This window comes from Sander lucioperca, chromosome 11 (genome assembly GCF_008315115.2).
Source record: "Sander lucioperca isolate FBNREF2018 chromosome 11, SLUC_FBN_1.2, whole genome shotgun sequence".
Lineage (NCBI taxonomy): Eukaryota > Metazoa > Chordata > Actinopteri > Perciformes > Percidae > Sander > Sander lucioperca.
The window spans coordinates 4,660,848-4,680,849 of NC_050183.1; the positions used below are offsets into that span (position 1 = coordinate 4,660,848).

The 20,002-nt window shown below is 40.5% G+C and overlaps 1 protein-coding gene across 15 annotated transcripts in view; it reads left to right on the forward strand.

Annotated features, from left to right (window-relative positions):
- The window catches only part of adgrl2a (adhesion G protein-coupled receptor L2a), a 96,167-nt gene that overhangs the window by 51,012 nt on the left and 25,153 nt on the right, over window positions 1–20,002 (forward strand). For 6 of the 15 annotated variants that reach the window (XM_036007105.1, XM_036007102.1, XM_036007107.1 and 3 more), the window contains 3 exons: window positions 2,079–2,188; window positions 7,658–7,672; window positions 8,808–9,608. In XM_036007105.1, coding sequence (XP_035862998.1) covers window positions 2,079–2,188; window positions 7,658–7,672; window positions 8,808–9,608 — 926 coding nt within the window. Of the gene's footprint in view, window positions 1–2,078; window positions 2,189–3,636; window positions 3,697–7,657; window positions 7,673–8,807; window positions 9,609–20,002 lie in introns of all 15 variants that reach the window. The other 9 variants (XM_036007106.1, XM_036007098.1, XM_036007104.1 and 6 more) reach the window with 2 other exon arrangements.

Consider the following 20,002-nt stretch of genomic DNA (forward strand, 5'->3'; position numbering starts at 1 on the left):
TACACATAGTGGAGAAGACCCAGACATGTATAAAGTACTAGAGACCCAGACTTGAGTAAAAGTACAAGTGCTCTATCAAAAAAGTGACTTGAGTAGAAGTTGAAGTGCTCTTTCAACCTACATTGTGTAATTTATTTAGTTGATTCTTAGCAAAAACCCATTTGTTCTTTCACAAATATGTGCTCATTCATGTGTAATTACTTCCACCAACTAATCAAAATATTCTTTTAAGCGTAGAATCTGCCATTCAGAATCATTCAGAATACATACGAGCAAGTCGCTCGAATGGCGGCAGCCATGTTGCGCCTCCATCTTTAAAATACATTAGCCAAAGAGGGACATACCTCCGCCTTTCGCGCTTTTCCCGGTAGATTTTTTGGTCCCACTCCACCGCTAATCACACCTATTCATTAGTAATCTATTATTAAAACGACAATGCGACAGGCAAAACAACAAGACCAAAGTTAATATTGGAGTGGCTAGAAGAACTGCGTGTAAACGATGGAGATACTAAGAGCTAATTTCGGGTTCGGCCACCGTAGGAGTTAAAACGCGTTCGGAATGGGAGAGGCTAGAAAGTAATATTCAGTTTGGTTGTCATATACAATTTCACCACTAGATGGGAGAAATTCTTACACAGTGTAGCTTTAAGCACCACATTTAAGTGGAAGTACTAAAGTATTCAACATTTTTTGTACTTAATTATTGTAAGTAGTTTATTTTAAAATGTACTACTACTTTCAAGTACTGAAAGTAAAAGTACAAGTATTGTGTTATGTAGTTATTAAAGAAAGCAGTCAAACGTTTGAATATCATATTGTTTATATTATTTCAAATGTTTAGCCTAAAGGACACTCACAATTCCTTTGGCTGTAGCAGCAGTACAAGGAATGATTCGTAACATTTTTATAATTGTAACTGTTGGGATTATAACCCTGTGAATGCTGGATAATGTGTATTAGCTGCTCCAGGGCTCCTATCAGAGAGCATGAGTCACCAGGTGGAGTTCAACTTTTTACTTGGTAGTAAGATGGTGCATTACAGGCAGTCACAAGCTGTACATTGCTGGATATATGAAGGAAGTTTCTGAAATAAACCCAAAAAAGGTACATTAATGTCACAGCTGTTAGAACTACTATTATCTGATATAACAGTGGGTTATTAATCACTTATTAACAAATACTGAAATAAAATGTATAATTATCACACTGTGCAAGTAAAATGAACATCCTCTCCAGCATAGTAACAATTAAAGCCCCAAAAAACGTATCACATGTACAGTGGAAAGTTAGCAAGCTAGCAAAATACAGATAAACTAGCAGCTTCACATCACAGGGTAAAACGGTTAACATTCAGTACTCATTGCAGACTGAGACAACTCAGGAATAGCTTAATCTGCTGCAACAATAGCTAAATAGAAAGAGTACAAACATCTCTGACTTCTGAACAAGCAACCGCCGTAATGAAAAGAAACACGAAGCGATCTCGGGGATTTATCGCGTAACTAATTAGCGTACGTAACTAACGTAGCTGTAACTACACACACTGTAACCTACACAGTCTCCATAGCGTGAAGAATTCACAACAGTAACAAGTAACAATGCAACACAAAAACATTTATCGGAGTAAAAATGTTAAACTCATCGAAAATATGTACTCAAGTAAAAGTGGAAGTAGGAGAAAAAAAATAATAGTCCAGTAGAATACAGATACAGCCTTTTAGTACTTAAGTACAATAGTGAAGTAGTTCTCCTTTGTTACTATACATCTCTGAGAAGACCTAATAGGCAAGCACTGAGTGAAAAGCAATGGAGTTGATCATTGAATAGCATTGCTATGTGGTAACGGCAGTACTTCTTTGTTGGGGAACTTTGAATATTTCCCATCTTGAGCATGAGTTAAGAACAGATGTTTTTGCATTTCTGTGCTCCACTATCACACTCCACTGTGTTTTAACATTTATGCATTTAATTCCTGTGACTATTTTCTTTGTTTAAAAAAGACTAGCATGGATGTATTTAGGCACATTATTCATTTTTGCTAAATTAGTTTCCATCTCTTTGTTTCCCCCTTGTCAGATGCAACAATCGGACCCAGTGCATTGTGATCACGGGTTCTGATGTCTTCCCTGACCCCTGTCCAGGGACCTACAAGTACCTGGAGGTCCAGTATGAGTGTGTGCCCTACAGTAAGTCTGACCCTTCTGCCAGGAATTGAAACCCCCCCCTCCCCCCACACTCCCATCCTCTTCTATCCCCTCTCTCTCTCTTCTGTTTCATATCATATCTTGTCTCATTTCTTCTTCTTGCCTTGTCCGGACAGTCTGTTCTCTTTGTGTGCAACACCTTCCAGCACCATTTTCCTCAGTCTCTTCTTCCATCTGTATCACACCATGAACTTTTCATGAAATATGACCTGTAAAACCCTTTGGTCTTCTTTCTGTACTGCCTTTATTATTGATGGGCTCACCGTGTTTCCACCCGTTCGACGAGTATGGTTATGAGGTAGCAAAATAGAGGGAGGGTAGAGGAAGTCATGCTGACTCTCCATAATGGGAAGCGAGTGTTTCATTACTCAAGTCTATCAGATGCAAAACACAGCTCACCTTGATGGCTTAATATACATCCATACAACAGGTGTTGAAATATGTTAACAGATGCTGCATTATGTAACACAACAGAATGGCTCCACTCATAAGTGAATAAGGTAATATTTCATCTAAAGAGATAGTGTTAACATTTTGTCTGTTCCTTGGATGCTAAAATATTCATTGCTCCCTAACAATCTTTAGATTGCCCTTTGAATAAAAATTCCCCATTTGTTCTTTAAGCCATGTTCATTTGCAATTTGTGAAGGAAATTCCGCCACATAACCTTTACTAACTGATTAATGACAAAGATTTAGATGAATTGCCAGAATCACTAATCAGGTGGAACTGCAATAATTACAGTGGGAGTGATGGTATGATAGTATTTGGCAGCTCTTGTAGATTCAAATTAGTATTTTGTACACTGATGTTTTTAGATGTCTTTCACTTTTGAATCAACTAAAAAGGGAAGTTTAGCCAAAAATATATATAATGCATCTTTATTCTACAGTACTTTTTATATTCAACATATTTCTTCTACATTGCTCATTACCAGTATACCTGTCCGAGCTGTTTCCCTCAGCATTGAATCCGAATGCATTAGTGAACATCATTAGATGGTGAAACTCATTACAACTTAAAGGTTAACCTCTCCGAGGCTTTGAGGACCTGTAATTAAAAATGAAATAAGCCATAATGAGTATTTGAGTCCACCTTATTGAGCAAAGCCAAATCCTATAGCTTTTACCCTAAAGTGCTTGTATTGTTTTTTGTTTTTACTCGACTCATAGTCAAGTGACATATTGATCCCATGTCTTGCTGTGTTACCTCAAATAGTAGGATTAGCCTCATGGTGCACCCACTGTTATGATTGTCTTTTGCCTCCTTCTTGCAACAAGGAAAGACTGGCTTGATGTGGTAAAAAATAAATTTCTACCCAAGGACTCTCAGTTCTGGCAAAGTCTATCTAACAGAAATTCTAAACAGGTCCTTTACTCTAAGCAGTTTCAAACATGCATGTCTGTAGCCCCATCTTTTTGCTTCTCAAGGTCCATGCCCAACCAGAATAGGACCAAGAACACAGAATGTGTCCTATCGCAACTGCCCTGGTAAGTGCTTAGTGTTCTCCCAGTCTGACCCAGTCCACACAAGCCCAGCCCAGCCTTTCCCACTCAAGTCCTGTTGTAAAATGTGATAGATTGTGATTTATAGGCAAGTTTCTTGTTATGTTTTTTCCCTCTTACCAGTCCTTTGTCTCCTCTTCCCCAAAATAAAATCCATATACCCTATAGATCATTTTGTAGAGTCAGAGAAAGGCAATCATAGGGGGAAATTTACTGAGCTGTTCCACACCAGAGCAAACCCTTACTAGAGTTTTCAGATGGGATAGCAAAGACTTTACCACAGTTTTCTAGTTTTCCGATAGAATAGATCATATGCCAAATACCAAGATTTGTGATTAAAAACCATTGCAGTGGTTCAGGAGCTTAGGATACCCTGGATTTGCTGGGATACAAGACTTGAGAAGTTGTTTTGCAAGACAACGTATTAAATCCCCATTAAGCTGATCAGCGACGGGACCGCAGACAGTGTCCTCATTTTGACTAGTAACTGCTGCCCCTCAAAGTCTATCTGTGCCATGGAAATATAACCAGCAGTTTAATAACATAATATGATAAACAGTTGTTTTCCGTCTCAATCATTGACTGAATGTAATGTGGTACTTTAAATTTGTTCTGTTGTCTAAGCTTTTGCATAATCACACAAGCAATTTTTGATTTTTCACTTCTATGCAAGTGGCCTTTGCAACAAGTTGCCTACATTTCCACCATTTTCATCCTTTTGGCTTCATAATTTGGTTCTTGTCACAAACTGCCCTCATTAGCAACTTTTCTTTATGTTCCAGCCAAGGATGTACATTTTGCCTTCACCTGGCACTGAGTCACCCTCTGAATTGGCACTAGTAATTGCTTGAATCAGGCAACATGAAAGCAGTCATTTCTTTATTTAAACTGCTCTGTGCAAACTATTTTGAAAAAAGCTAGAGAAAAAAGAAAGAAAAGATTCTACCTTTGCAAAACTGTAGAGTCGCAGTGGGCATAAACAGTCCTCAATGCTAATATTTTCATATTTTCATCACACTCTAATTCCAGTAAACCCCCTGCTCCACGTGACACTGATGGCCAGATTATGAAAATTGAAGTTAAGCTGTAACAGCATGATTTTAGGTCCCCTTTGGTGCTTTTGTTTTTGTGTTCAGTTGTTCCCCCTTATTTATTCAGTGTAGCTTACATAATGCTTTGATTTAAATTGAACACTGGAGCCACTCGCTCGGTCTGCCCTTGACAGCAGACATCCATTCATATCAAGATGGAACACCTGATTATTAATAGTCACTACGATTTGATTAGTGATAGTTCATAGAAAGCAGGAATTCTCTAGAAAGCCTGTAAAGTCTAGTGGAGACAGTTAGGATGTTTGGGGTTAGTGTGGGTTGGCATGTGTCTCATGTTTGTTGGTTTTAATGTTGCTATATTAAAAGTGACTGACTCTCTTCCCTTCCCCTGTGCAATCTGCAGGAAACCTCATCGGCTATCTGACTCACTCTCTTCATCCACTGACTGATTTCTGATTACACTGATTGCTATTTCTATTTTTTACATTTCTACTAACGTCATCAGGTCTTCCGTCATGTGTTCTTCTTTTCTTTCCAGGTTTCCTTCACGCCATCTCTCTCTCTGTCTCTCTCTCTCTCTGTCCTCTTCTCACCTCCTCTGTTTTATGTGGCTGAGGCGTCTTCTGAGAACTCAACTGTTGTTAATTTGTTTGCTTCCTACCCGTGTTCGATCTCTTAGTTAGCTGCAACACATTGGAATTTCTTCTGCAGAATGGCGTGCATTCATTTACGGATTTTTCTGATTCTCTAGTTCCCACTGCTTTTTTTGCCACTGAAGCCTAGATATTCAAAATGTAATATGAACCTGCACTAATTGGAGCTGGATGGTTGCAGGAATCAAGGGGAACATAGTTTATGATTGCTATACATTATCCCACAGTGCAAACTGGCCCAAAATGAGTTCATTTAGTATTCCAACATTGATCCTCAGGCCCTCTGTGTTTGTGCCTTTGTATTGTGAAGCCATCTGAGACTGAAACCTGAGAAAGACAAAAACCAATAGAAGTGTAGATCAAGGGCAAAAGAACTGACGCATGCAGTCTGTACTTGGGAGATTAACATCTCCATTAGTAAACAGTTGCTATGTTGTTGAAAGAATACATTTGAAATTATATATAATATTTAAAATCAATCAGCCTGGATCAGTCAAACTTAATAGAAATTACTCTTTAAGTCAAAAATGTTTCATAACAATGAAATTAAATTAACTACATTTCTCTGTTAAATATAAACTGTAGCTTCAGTACCATATAATAAGCAGTGGTTGAGCATTTTGCTAAGCTTTTCTGGACACATAGAGAAAGTCTCTTTGACTGTATTTTTCTTTTCTTCGATGCCCTTTGTCCCCTCACATTTGGCCAACGACCTCCTGATTGAACAGCAAGCAGTTTATCTGAACTGTCCCAGTTGGGAAATGCATGACTTGAACAGTCTTGTAGTCTGACCTAGGCTTTAGACTGAGAAATGTCTTTTCTAAAGAATTTATGTAAATTTGTTATCAATATGTCAGTCTTTTTGTTGCAGTTTAAACTAAGCTAGTGATTTTCATGCAATGCAAGTCTCATGATATGTTTCATAAATCAGCCATTGGACTGGGTAATGCTTCTTAGCTCAGGTGCCTTGTTTGAATGTGCACATATTGGCAAATTTTTATCGGAAATTTTATCGGAAAGCACAAAATAACAAATTAAGTGCAGTGTTGTTTTGTAGAATGAAATACATGTTTCAACAGTGAGTGCACATAAGCTATATAAATGTATTTTGCACCAGTAACTTACACTGATTACCTGCTTTCTTGATAAGGCCACAGTACGTTTGTTTTCTGTGTACATATGGCTTCATAATTGTAAAAGTGGTGAAGTAAGATTAGAGTGTTACGCAGAGACTTTTGTTATTGAGGTATAAGTTAGGTGTAACATTGTCCAGAGTGGTAAAATTACATCTTAATTGTATTCAAATCTACATGTATTTTAAAGATATAGCAAAGGGTTATCTACTACTCTATATTTAACTTTCTTTAGAAAAATAAAACACACCTTTTCTTTTTCGTGTAATTGGATTTGGTTTATGGTGGCGGGTGGATTAAAACAGACCATAGCAACAAAAACCAGAGTCATGTTAAGTGAAATTATAATTAACATAAATCAATAAATAGATGCCATTAATGTCACTTTTCTGTATAGTATCCACAGGATGGCTTTGATTCTCAGAAAATGTTCTTATTAACTTTATTAACTTATTTTTACAGGGTTTCTGCGGGGGTTTTAAAAGTCTTAAAAAGTCTAAAATTTTATTTCGCTGAAGTATTGTGTTCTACGTCTTTTTGAATTACGTGAAAAAAAAATGAATTTAGGGCTTAATTGATGTTACGATAAAAGCCTTAAATTTCATTCATAATGGTCTTAAATTGGTCTTGAAAAATGTCTTAAATTTGACTTTGTGAAACCTACAGAAACTCTGTTTTATAATTAAAGGGAGATCATTCTCAATATGTCATTTATTTTCAATGTGAATCTCAAAATGTCCTACCTATGTGGCAAACAAAAAATCTAAGATTTTTTACTGAATGTCATTAGTTATGCCATTTGCAATAGCACATACTTTTGGCAGTCTGTCAAAGATAAAATCCATCCACCACTATGCCTTATACCAATTGTGACGATTGGTCATTTTCAATGTTCTAATCCAACCCCTTTTTTCTAAGACAGGACCTTGACGGCTGTATGTCACTTTTCTCACAACTTTCCTGTTTTCTCTGAATAGGTCTACCCGTCTTTGTCAATGTCTCATAATGTGTTTCTGCATATGTAATCATAGCGATGCCAGTTAATTCATATTAATCTCTTTTTTTTCCCTTGCACCCCTTTCATTCTCTCTTCCAACGCTTAAAATAGAAGTGGAGCAAAAAGGTAAATAACAGACACGATCCAAACCCTAGCTCCTTGTTTTGTGGCATCTGGTTGTAAACTACCTATTTTTCCATGGTGGCCCCTACAAACCCATCGCAGACGTTATCTTCAGGAATCCCCCACCCCCTAACTGTAATGTTAACGGCCAGTGTAGTGCAACAAGGGGAGTGAGGCTGGCCATAAAAAAAAAAAAAACTGCACACAAGCAGCCAAAAGATGTAAATGGGGGCGTATTGGCTGCAGTCAATAGGGGCTTCCTCTCTTCATTCTCCCTGGGTGCTTTTGCTACTCAGCAGAATCTCATATTGCCTGGCTTCCAAACCCTTTTCCATAGCATGCCATGGTAACAGTGTTTCTTGGCCCTTTTTTTAAAGCTATTGCTTACTACTGTCCCTTTTATCTCCGAGCCCTCCCCCCTCCCCTCTCTCACTCTTCTTGCCATTATTGTCACCTGACCACTTGCTGCTCTTTTCTCTGTTGATTCTTATGCCTCGAATGCCTCAGAGCACCAACCAAAACACCTCAAGAGACCCTTACTAAAAAGTTTTTTAAATTTTAATGGTTGTGACATTTGCACCACTGCGTAATGACAAGCCTCTCAGGAATATACCGTAGCATAGGTGGCATAAGTGAGATACGTCTAAGTACACACAAACATTGTGCAGACTGTGCTGACTCCTGCTCTCTCATAACCTCTCCCGTCTGTTGCCAAGTGACTTTAGTTGGCTGCATTTTTTTTGTTTACAGGACCAATTGTTTCGTTAAGTTTTGTTTCTGTTCTATTTCCCCTCATTTGTGTTCTACTCCCAACAGTAAATGTCTGTGAGGCCAAGCTTCTTTTAGTTTCAGACTACTTTATATATTTAAACATTATGCTTAATAACTTTCCTAATTTCTTTTTTTCTTTCTATGCACAAAACCAAAATCCTTATATTGCTTGTGAATATTGGCTATAGCTGTTAGTTGTGTTTTGGCCACTCTTTAATGTGTGTCTGTCTCCACTCCTTGTGGACAACCTGTAAAACAAAATGAAGACATTAGAGATTCTATTCTATTACATATAGTTTTTTTATGGTTTTATTTTTCACATGTTAACCTGTGTCTGTTTCTTATTCTACTCTTCTCCCATTACTAGTTTTTCTTTGTCCTGGGACTCTGAAAGCTGTCGGTGATCCTTCCTTTCTATTTGAAGCGGAGCAACAAGCTGGTGCCTGGTGCAAAGACCCACTGCAAGCTGGTGACAAAATCTACTTCATGCCTTGGACTCCTTATAGGACAGACACTCTCATTGAATATTCCTCCCTGGATGACTTCCAAAATGCCCGGCAAACCATCACCTACAAGCTGCCCCACCGGGTGGATGGGACTGGATTTGTGGTCTACGACGGGGCCGTCTTTTTCAACAAGGAGCGTACCCGCAACATTGTGAAGTTTGACCTGCGGACTCGAATCAAAAGTGGTGAGGCGATCATCAATAATGCCAACTACCACGACACGTCGCCCTACAAGTGGGGTGGTAAAACAGACATTGACCTGGCGGTAGACGAGAATGGGCTGTGGGTGATCTACGCCACCGAGCAGAACAACGGCATGATCGTAATCAGCCAGTTGAACCCCTACACGCTACGATTTGAGGCTACCTGGGACACCACCTATGATAAGCGCTCAGCCTCCAATGCCTTCATGGTTTGTGGAGTACTCTATGTGGTCCGCTCCACCTATGAAGACAATGAAAGCGAGGTCAGCAAGAGCCTGATCGATTACATTTACAATACCAAACAGAACCGTGGGGAATATGTTGATATCCACTTTCCCAACCAGTACCAGTACATTGCAGCTGTGGAATACAATCCGCGAGATAACCAGCTCTATGTGTGGAATAACTTTTACATCCTGAGATACAACCTGGAGTTTGGCCCACCTGATCCAGCACATGGTAAGAACCCCGCCCCGCGCGCAATATTTTTTAAACTGCATTGCTGAAATTGTGATTTTAGTTGCTGTCAAGTCACGTTGGTATTCCCAATCTATGTATCAAGTGTCACAGCTGACTGATTTTTAATTTAGAATTTAATATGTGCTAGATATGTTACGGAAGCTTTGGAGTGTAGGAAAGCATCTCGGGGAGGGGGTGGGGTGAAGTGAGTGGGGCTCTGTGGTAAACAACCCCTCGAAGCCAGTTACCATATCATAAGGGATCAGTATCTAGGGGATTTGGGGAGGTTTACCATCCGGGCGTTCCCTGAGTCCCTAGTGCTAAGGCTCAAGGGACCTCTGCTAGCATAACCCTTTTTTTTAGAGAGAGTATGACAGGGAGAGAGAGATATACTTTCACCCCTGGAACCATACATGCCCGGACAGGTGCAAAGTCTTGCCTGGGGCAAGGTTAGATCATTCCCCAAGTGATGCTGAAACTCCAAATCTCCATTGGCCTTTAAAAGAAAGTACTTCCCATCCTGCCTACAGAGTGTGAGGATTCAAGGTTCTGTCTAAGAAAGAAAGAGATGGTAGACACAAGGGAGAAGGATCAATCACCCAGGGTCACATCAGTAGCGTATGTTTTTAATTTAGCTGTCAAGAGCTGAGGGGAAGCTAGCCTAGGCCTGCGATAGTCCTTACCCTGAGAATATAATAACAGTAATTATCCTAATCCCCTGCACACCCAGAGTCCTAAATCCACGTAATGCTCAACGCAGTCAGTGATGAGCCACCGAGGTCAAGCAACTTTTCTACAGATTATCCGAGAGCTCAATATTTATTAATGTCTTTGCTCGTCCACTTTTGTATTGATAGGACATGAGCTGGGGCTGCTAAATTGGGTTCAGCCAGTGGAACAGCATCAATCTAGCCTGACCAAGGCAAGCCTCACTGTAACAAAGAAAGTAGTCCAGGTTGGAAAGCAAAATTAATATGCAGAGGGGGGCATTCAGTAGAATACTCACTGCAACAATCATGGGAAACAAGATAAAAAAGTGTTTTATTTTTTTATTTTTCCAACTCTGAAAAACATGTTTGAAGTTTCTCCACTGCTAATAAGACAGATACCAGACCGCTTTTTTTAAATTAAATATTTGCATATCACAAGTACATTCAGAGCAATTGAGGAATATGCTACAGCCAAAAGGTGTTTCCTAATTTTAGTCATGCCCAAAACATTATGTTGCATAGAGAGAATTCAAATGAGCTGATTCTAAGCAGTGCCTTGCATTTGCAGACAGCTGCTATGAAAGTGGCCTTGATATCACCCCTTCTGCTATCTAATCAAAACAAATTGGAGCATGTCTTTACATGCCATCATCTGTTTATATACAGTGAACTGATTATTAAGCAGTCGAGCAACAGCCTTCTCAACAGCCTTTATTTTCAGCTTAACTGTTATGGATTCTTAGAATAAACTGTGTATAGACAGGCTGCATGCTCAATTGATTTATTCATTTGCTGAATGGACACTGATTACTGATAGAGAAATCAGAGGGTTTAACAGGATCCGCCCTGAAATAAGACTACATTCCGGTTACACCCAAAGGAACTTCTCTTCATGTAGATTATGTTTAGAAACATACACTGCCTGACATACTGTATGTGCTCCTCGGGGCTTCCGTATTCACACATCTTTATTTTAACGCCAACAAGGACTCCGTTCATTCTTCTTGACAAATGAGACGTAAGCATGGCCCTGCTGCTGTGCTGACTAATGCATGTTGAGTTCCAGTCGATGAGTGCAAGGCAGAATGGTCTAGGATGATCATCAAGATGTCAATAAACTTGTCCTCCCACATGGCTGATGTTGACACATAAATGATGGCACTTTTTTCTGGCTGTCACTAGATGCCCTCTCTGTGATATCTTGATGCTTGTTTCAATGCCTCACTGGACACTGAGACAAGCCATCAGAATGCTTTTGTAGTGTTAAAAGTTGAAGGTACGTGTTTTGAGCAGCACTTGGCGAAAGAAAAATGAAAAGAACCTTTCAGCGTTGCTCAAATAATTGCAAGCATGAAAGCTTAGCACATGCTGAAAGCATCGTTTGTACAACAGAGCATCGCAAATTATTAATGTAGATGCTGGAGCTGTGTTATAAGTTTGACTTAAAAAAAATGAAAGGATCCCCACACACACACACACACACACACACACACACACACACACACACACAGTGCGCAAACAACTCTGTCACATGATTCGCTCCGTCATGAATTGCAATCACATCAAAGTGATGTTGGGACCCTGTGTGGCAGACATTTGGGTTCCTGTCAAGTCCAATAACGTCGCTCGTGTTGAGGCAAGATCATCTCTTGTAGGATTATGGGGGAGTGGATGGGGTCACATCCAACATGCAGCTCCAATGAAAGTGGACATTAAATGGGTCAGTAAGTCCCACTTTTGGCTTTGACCAGCAGCGCCATAATCCACTCATTTAACCATGGCTCAATGCCTGTTCTCCTTTTTGCATATAGGAGCTCATAAGAAGACATATTCCTTTGTCGCATCTTGTAAGTGAGATGATTAAATTGATTTAAATGAGGTATTCCCAGAGAAAACTCATTATGCACCCATTTCTATGGACCGTTTATTTATGCCAAGCTCTGATATTTGGCCTCAAACCACTGAGTAAGCATATGAAAATCTTTTTCTTACCAGAAATATGCACAAACAGACTCTATTCACTGCCACAATGGGACAGAGGTGAGCCTCGGAAACCTTTTATTTATCCCCTGTCGCAAAATTAAATTCTGAATCACTTCCGTATAAAAGCCCCCGGCACTGCAGTTAACACCCACACAAAATCTAGACCTCCTTTTTAATTGTTGAAATGTCAATACATTTGCATACAATTTCAATCTTTGCTGCACCCTCAAATTATAAATTTGCGAGTGGGGATCGTAAGGAAGAGAATGATCCAATTTGTTTGAAATTATAAGGTAGGGCTCACTGACGCGACTTGCCAATTAGCTTACAAAACTCTGCATGTGGTCAAAACAATGCCCTGTAGTTTGTGTGTTATGAAAGTGCCTTGCAATGCAAAAATGCTCAGCTGTTACAGATGCTCGTGAGTCATATGCATTAGCAGTCACCCCAGAGAGCCTACCTCTTATAGTCTGATGAATATACAGCTCACTAATAAGCACCACTATGATTCATTCCTGTCTTCTGCAGTGCTTACATAGAGGTCAACTTGTGCATGGCAACATTTAGAGAGAAGGCAGGGAACACAGAGAGAGGAGGAGAGATAGGATATTTTAAACGTCAACATCAAACTTTCACAGCCATCTGAGGTGCTGGGGTAAAGCAGCAGAGACTTTGTCCTCCTATATGCTCACCAGTGGTGCAGGAGCAGGGATCAGGATGTGTTAAAAACGGCCAATTTGTTTGTTTGCCTTGACAACAACCCCCCACTCCCTCTCCCCAACCCCCTGTCAGCTGTCCAAGTGGACACAGCGGTGTGAAAGGAGACTGTATTGATGTGGAAAATCACCCTTTTTGTTTTGTTTTTCTGTCCTCCTGTCATATTCTCGTTTCTTTCCCTGTCTGCCTCCAATCTTATTGTCTCTCTCTTTCATTATCTCTCTATTGCATTCAGTCTTGCTGCTTGCTTGACTGTCTTGCCCTCTCTCTCGTATTTTTATCATTTTTCTTTTACTCTTCCTCTGCCTGTAGACTTTTCGTAGTCATCCTCCTCCATTATCATCCATGAACTGTGCCTTACATCTGAATATTTGCATTTGTGTGCATTCCGGTCTGCACATACAGTACATGTGTCTGTTTGGCTTCTCTCCTAAAGTCAAGCTAAAGACTGTTCAAATCATGCCCAACGAGAGCAGTGCACACGTAATGACAGGATTTGAGTAAATCCTTAGCTGTGCCTTCTGGGAAACTGTACAGTAAACAGGTTGAAGACAGCCATCAAGATCAGGGATCACTCACTACCCAGTTTTGTCATTCAGAAATATGTGTTCACTGGGGAAACTGTTTATAACAGTGTTTAGATGTAAGTGACATTATTCCATTTTAATATTTAGCATGAAGCTTATTTTAAGTTGTGATTGCACACATTTATAATTTATCCAGATCCTACTACTGAACTACCTTTTTAAGTGAAAGTTGATGTGTTAAGCAACTTCTCTCTGGTTCTTTCTCACGTTCATTCCTGTTGACTCCTGTTTGCTGTTGTCGGGATCACACTGGTGATGACTGACTATACAATCCTGGCCAGCCAGGACTAGGCCAAATCAATCTCCTCACTGAACACAACAATCTGCAGAAAACAGCCCAGAATTTGTGCAGAAATCTCCTAAGGTGACATGTAGTCTTAAATATGTGTATTGGTAGCAGTGATGGGTTAATTCAACAAGACCCTTATGTTTTTATAGCACCAAAAGGCGTGCCTAAATCCCAGAATTATGTCCATTTTACTGATAATGTTTTGAACTGTGTAAGCTGGGAGAATTTCTGGGATGTTAGGGCACTTTTGGGGAGTGTATCTTTAGCGAAAGCCCTTCTTTAGCCCTTTTCTTTACTGCCGGACTACAGAATCTCCGTATATGCCAGTTTCCATTCTTTATTCCTCCCATGTAACCACCATTTTATGACACACTGTGACGTTATTCCATCTACATCGTGACCCACTGGTCTCATTCTTGGTTACGATATGAGGGTGAATTTAACTGGGGGGAAATCCCACGACGGGGATTTACAGTCTTGTTCACAACGTCTCTGATATTACATTGTGGGATTATACCTAACCACCCAGTGTCTGGTGGCAGTAAAGGCCATACAGCACATGAGGTCAGGAAGTCACCTGTTTTTCTTCTGAAATCTGATCACGATCTCTGCTGCTCCTTGTAAGACACAAGGACCAGTTGTTGCCAGAGAAGGAGGAACATTTAACCCCTTATCCAAAAACACACCTCAAGATGTTTTCTCATATTCCCGAGCTGCTTGTCACCACTTCTACTGGAATGTCTTACCCGCTGATGTAAAACTACTGCACACAATGCGGCCAAATGATCTTCACTGACAGCGTGCAAGTATGTGGGCAAAGCAAACCCGGGGTTATGATTTAAAATGTCACAAAGAGTTGTTTTACATAAAAGAGAAGGGGGTGGGGGGTGTGATTATGGTTACACTGAGCCCTATAGCCAAGGGGACCCACAGTCTCTTGTTTGATTACAGTCTGACTGTGAAACAAGGCGTATTAAAAGAATTATTACTCAGACATCACAATGGTCCCCCATCACTCCCTGACACACGCCTTTGAGGAGATTTATTTCACACAGGCCTGATTATTGTGTCTATGTGTGTTTCTCTAATCTGTGTATATGCAGGTATGCGTGCCTTTCACGTGACAAAGCTATGTGCATGCTTAAGTATGTGTATCTATATGTGTGTGTGTCTGTGTATACGAACATCTCTGAAACAGACATCCTCCAGTGCGCATGGCATTATATATCAGTCTGCTTGGCACACTTAAAGTTAATGGTTGAAATTTGAGGCACGTACAGTACAGAGAAAGCTGCAAGGAGGAAAAAAAGCAGGCTGTAGTCTGGCAGCTGCTGTGTCTGTTCTCTATACTTTGGTGTCATTCTGTGTGTCAGGGTGTATATGAATGGGTACATGTGTTTATAAGTGTGTGTGTGTGTGTGTGTGTGTGTGTGTGTGTGTGTGTGTGCGCACTCTGCCTGCATGCCTGTGTCCATATGAGCCAATGCGTTTGTATTGTGGGAAAGAGAAATATTGGAGACAGCAGTAAATAACGTAATCCAGCTATTAGGTTTCGTTCCCCAAAACATGGACGTATACTGTACACATCCTCACAAAGACATGACTCATGGGAAATTATACGAATTTTCACTCAGCTTTCTTCACATTTACTGCTGATACACAACCAATCATACGGCATGTTCCCCTCCACAGCTACAAATGCAGCGCAGAGTGAAAGACGTGTAATCCAATTTCCTTTGTGTATTATTGTTATTATTGGTAGATATCAAAATGCATCACACACGTATAATAAATAATCACACTATTTCATACTCAAGAACAGCTCCATTTCCATATGAATTCAGAAGCAAGGCTGCATCCAGAGAGGAATGAGTAAAATGCATGTTTGAAAATTTGATATTTCAGCGGCAGCATTAGCACAGGAAATAATTTACACTTAGTCTTTTCATAGTTCAACACCTTATTTCAATTAATCTACACTTTGTGCCGAACAAATTAAAAGCTGATGGGTTATTCATTTATTTTCCATCCACTAGATTCTCTTGGACCCCTGAGCGTGGCCCCCTTATGATGGTAGAAACAGACTGAATTGTTTGAGGCTCGACTGACTTGTTAACTTTTGCGATTCCTCTTCCATTAGGAGGTGATTACCACCCAGGAGCCACATTTCACAGTGTACAAAAGACAAAATTCATTTTACCTTAGCAAGGAGTAGGTCTCCTACTAAATGGGAACAAACAGGTGAATCTCCTAAGCAGCCTCGTTTCACATCGTTATGAGATTAGTGTGAGAGCTAATATTTCTTTTAACTTTTTTATGTGGCAAATTAGCTGAAACAAATGCTAAATGTTTGTTCCTTTACCCTTTTTCCCCAACACCGCAAGATAAACAGCACCTGCTAATGTCTATGAAACATTACCCTGATGAACAACCATGCGGTGCCTACTGAAAGTGAAGCCATTAAGCATAATAAAAAAGACACACACGCTGTCGGTTTTCATTTGTCACCACGGCCTGACTATGGAGGTCTGGTAAAGTCTCATCTGGGCTGCGTGTGTGTGTGTGTGTGTGTGTGTGTGTGTGTGTGTGTGTGTGTGTGTGTGCGTGCGTGTTCCTGAGTGCTTACGTGTATGCATATGCTCTGACAACACTTGGCACACCGTGCTCCCCTTGCCTTTACCTCTCCTGGATTCCTGTCTCATTGTCTGTCATCAATCCCAGACCTATAACCCCAGCAGTGATAACAGAGCCACTGAGATACATTCAAGAGCAACATTGTGTGGGCAGCGAATCACACAAAGAGGTTATGAATAAGTGTGCCCCGACTATTGGTGGTACTTTGGAGAATATCACTCCACACGCTCACACTCTGTGACAGCTAATTGAAGGTTCCCCTTGGGCTGAGTGCAGCAGAGACGAAATAATCAGGGATCCTGTCCTGGTTTTGCTATATAACCCAAGCGTGGGATTTGCTTCTCATAATCAAAGGAATATTGCACAGGGAAGGTATTCAGTGGTGTCAGGTGCGTGTTGCCACAGTGCAAAACAGAAATATTTAGTCCATGCTATAAATCACAAAAGGTTTGGAAAAGGCTGCTGCAGCACTACCAACAGATCAATACCCATCCCTCACAGTGGCTGCTTAAAAACTTATCCACTTAGACATCTCTGTGAAGAAGTGACTGCCTGAGAGGAGTGTCCATTTTAATACCTATGGGTTAATTCCTCCCAGCTTTCATTGGATCAAATTAAATCAAGCTATGGCATAAAGGTAATACGATTATTGTGTCTCTGGCAGGATTACAGGCTGACACTCTATGTACACAGGAACAGCAGTGGTCAGAGAGGCTGCATTGTTTATGCACGAATTTCCCTGGGAAGTATAGCCTACATTCACATTAGCCTCTTTTTCACACAGGAAAGAGGATTAGTGTGCATCATAGACATGAAATGAAACCTCCCAACTGGATTATTTTAGCCCTTTTACTTGTGTCCTTTTCATATTTCTTGTTAATGAAGCTCTTTAATATATTGCTGTATTCTATGACGGTGCTCGCTGAGAATTTTTTTTAGCAATGCCAGCACAGCTTTTCTGTATCGTGCAGCTCAGCAAATCCAGCCCACAGCACTTTCCCAAAGCCAAACGTATCCAGTTTGCTATGGAGCAATCCCTCTCCAATGGAACGCTTTAGGAAAGCCAAACGCATTAGTTCTATATTAACCACGCCTAACATTAATTACCCCTACAGTTTCACCGCTGAAAGCAGGTAGCAACTAAATAAATAAAAAACTTCAAAGAGATTTAATTTTAAATGTTGTAAGTAGAGCATGGAGCTCAAAATCCCAGCGAGCCATGATTGAATAAGGGGTGTAGTCAAGATACAGTTGTTAGTTGACATGCTAAAGGAATGTGCTTGGATTACAGCAGATGCCTCTTTGATTTATTGGCTGTAGTCGCGAGCCTTTATCTTAAATCATGCTGTCAAGCAGCGATTCATTTTCATTTTATTTCTGTCTGCATTCTAAACTCCCCATCCACGGAGACTGGGATCTTATCTTTATCATCTTTCATACTTTAGAAATAAGAAACCTATAAAGGGCCCCAAAGTTGGAAAAAGGAATCTTCTGGAAGTTTGCCAAGCAACCCAGACCCAGATGTTTAAAAAGACACAATGGTAATTATTTACACACTATGTCGACATATATTCGTTATCTTTAGACCGAGCTGCAACATTACATGCTGGAGTGTCTAAACTTAACTGAAAAAATGCAAAGCATTTTTTTGGCTATTACTCTCACCTCTGTGAGACTTCTCAGTGAGTCATGAAAAAACAAGGGCTATAGCAATAAAAGGGTATTGGTGCAGAATAGAGACAGTCATTTCCCCTAGCCAGCTAAATGCTAGTGCTGAAAGGACACTAAGCACAGGTTGTCTCTCAACCGCTGTGACAGGCCATGCAGCCGTGAATTTCACTGTTGAGTAAAAGGATACAGGTAGGGAAGGAGGGACAAGACAAGAGGAGGCTGAGGTGAAGCTAGCCAGCCAGATCTGCCTTCAGCTCAGTGTCAGAACAGCCAGTCGTGTGTGTGTGTGTGTGTGTGTGTGTGTGTGTGTGTGTGTGTGTGTGTGTGTGTGCGTGCGGAGTTATAAAGCCCCCAACAGGAGGGAGCACAGAGTCATCTCCTCTGGTCAATAGAACCTAATTTGCCACAGGTAGCAGCCAGCCTCAAAGGTGATTTCCCTTCAGCTGAACTGTGCTGAAGCCTCTCATCCACACCATGGGGCCTATGGTGATAGTAGGGGTGGTGTGTGTGTGTTTGCCTCCATTATCCAATGGAGGCAATAGTTATGGAGGTGTTGCTGCCGTCTCTCCCTCAATCCACTGGAAGACAGAAACTTTCTTTTACTTCTCCAGCTTAGCCCCATTGTTTCTGAATCTTCCTGTCATCGTCTTCTATGTGTGCCTCTATTTTCCGCCATCATCCCCCCTCTCTCTCTATTTCCCCTGTCCTGCCTCTGACTCCCTACTCTCTTTCACTCTCTGTTGCTCTGTCTCGGATATCTCTCAGTACCGGTTTACTACTGAGTACGACTCAGCTCAAGCAGTGTAACAGCACCTCTTCACATTCTCTGCATGCTCTACAGGCAGCCTAATGGAGGAAATCAAAGTACTCAAATGCGATTAGATTCAGTATGCACATTGCATTCCAATCAGAGCTCCTTTAAAATTCAACCAACAAATACTTTCTTCAGAGGGGGTTTATGTTTTCTTTTTGTACTTGGAGATCTGGAGCAGATTTATATCAAATAGTGTTTATCAACATTTCATCGATTAAACTTTTATGTTCGACTTTTATGAAATGTAATTACAGTGCTACCTACACTTCTCTGGTGTATCACATGAAAAATGTCTTCATAGTTTTCCTTAGTGGCTCATGTTAAATGTAAGGAGTGCACTATTTTCTGCTTTCCTGGGACTGAAACATATTGTTTTTGCCCGAGGCGTTGCATGAGTTACTGCACACCTGCTTTATCAGAGAATGAGTTGTAGCAAGAAACAACTGCAAAAATGAATGCTCAGGCACCATGGCTACATATACAGGTTTTGTGTTACTCTAGTGAAATTTAATCAGCCATGCCACAAAATCTCCAAGGCAAGAATGATTGCCAGGGAGGAGGATGTTACTGTAATTATTGTCTTATTCACTGCAGACTGAGTGCCTTGGATAAGCCTTAGTCAACGGGAATGCAACACGCTTGTTGCACAAAGCACTTAGCAGCAATTCACACAACAGGACACTTGGATGTATAAGCATGACAGTATTGAACATGTTGGGGAATTTTTTTTAGGACTGTTAGTTACAGGGAACACCGTTAAGGTTTAGAGGTACATGAGGGCATCTGCCCACCAGAAGGTCCGAATACCTGACAAAGTATTCTTAGCAAAATACAAAATACTATAGTCGACATTATGCTCCCTAGGGTTGCCACACTAATTAGTTGATCTCACACTGCAACCGCAGGTCAAACTACCATTTGGTTTGTATTTCTATATTTGAATCCACAGCACTGCATCATGTTTTCATAAAGACCGACAATAAATATGT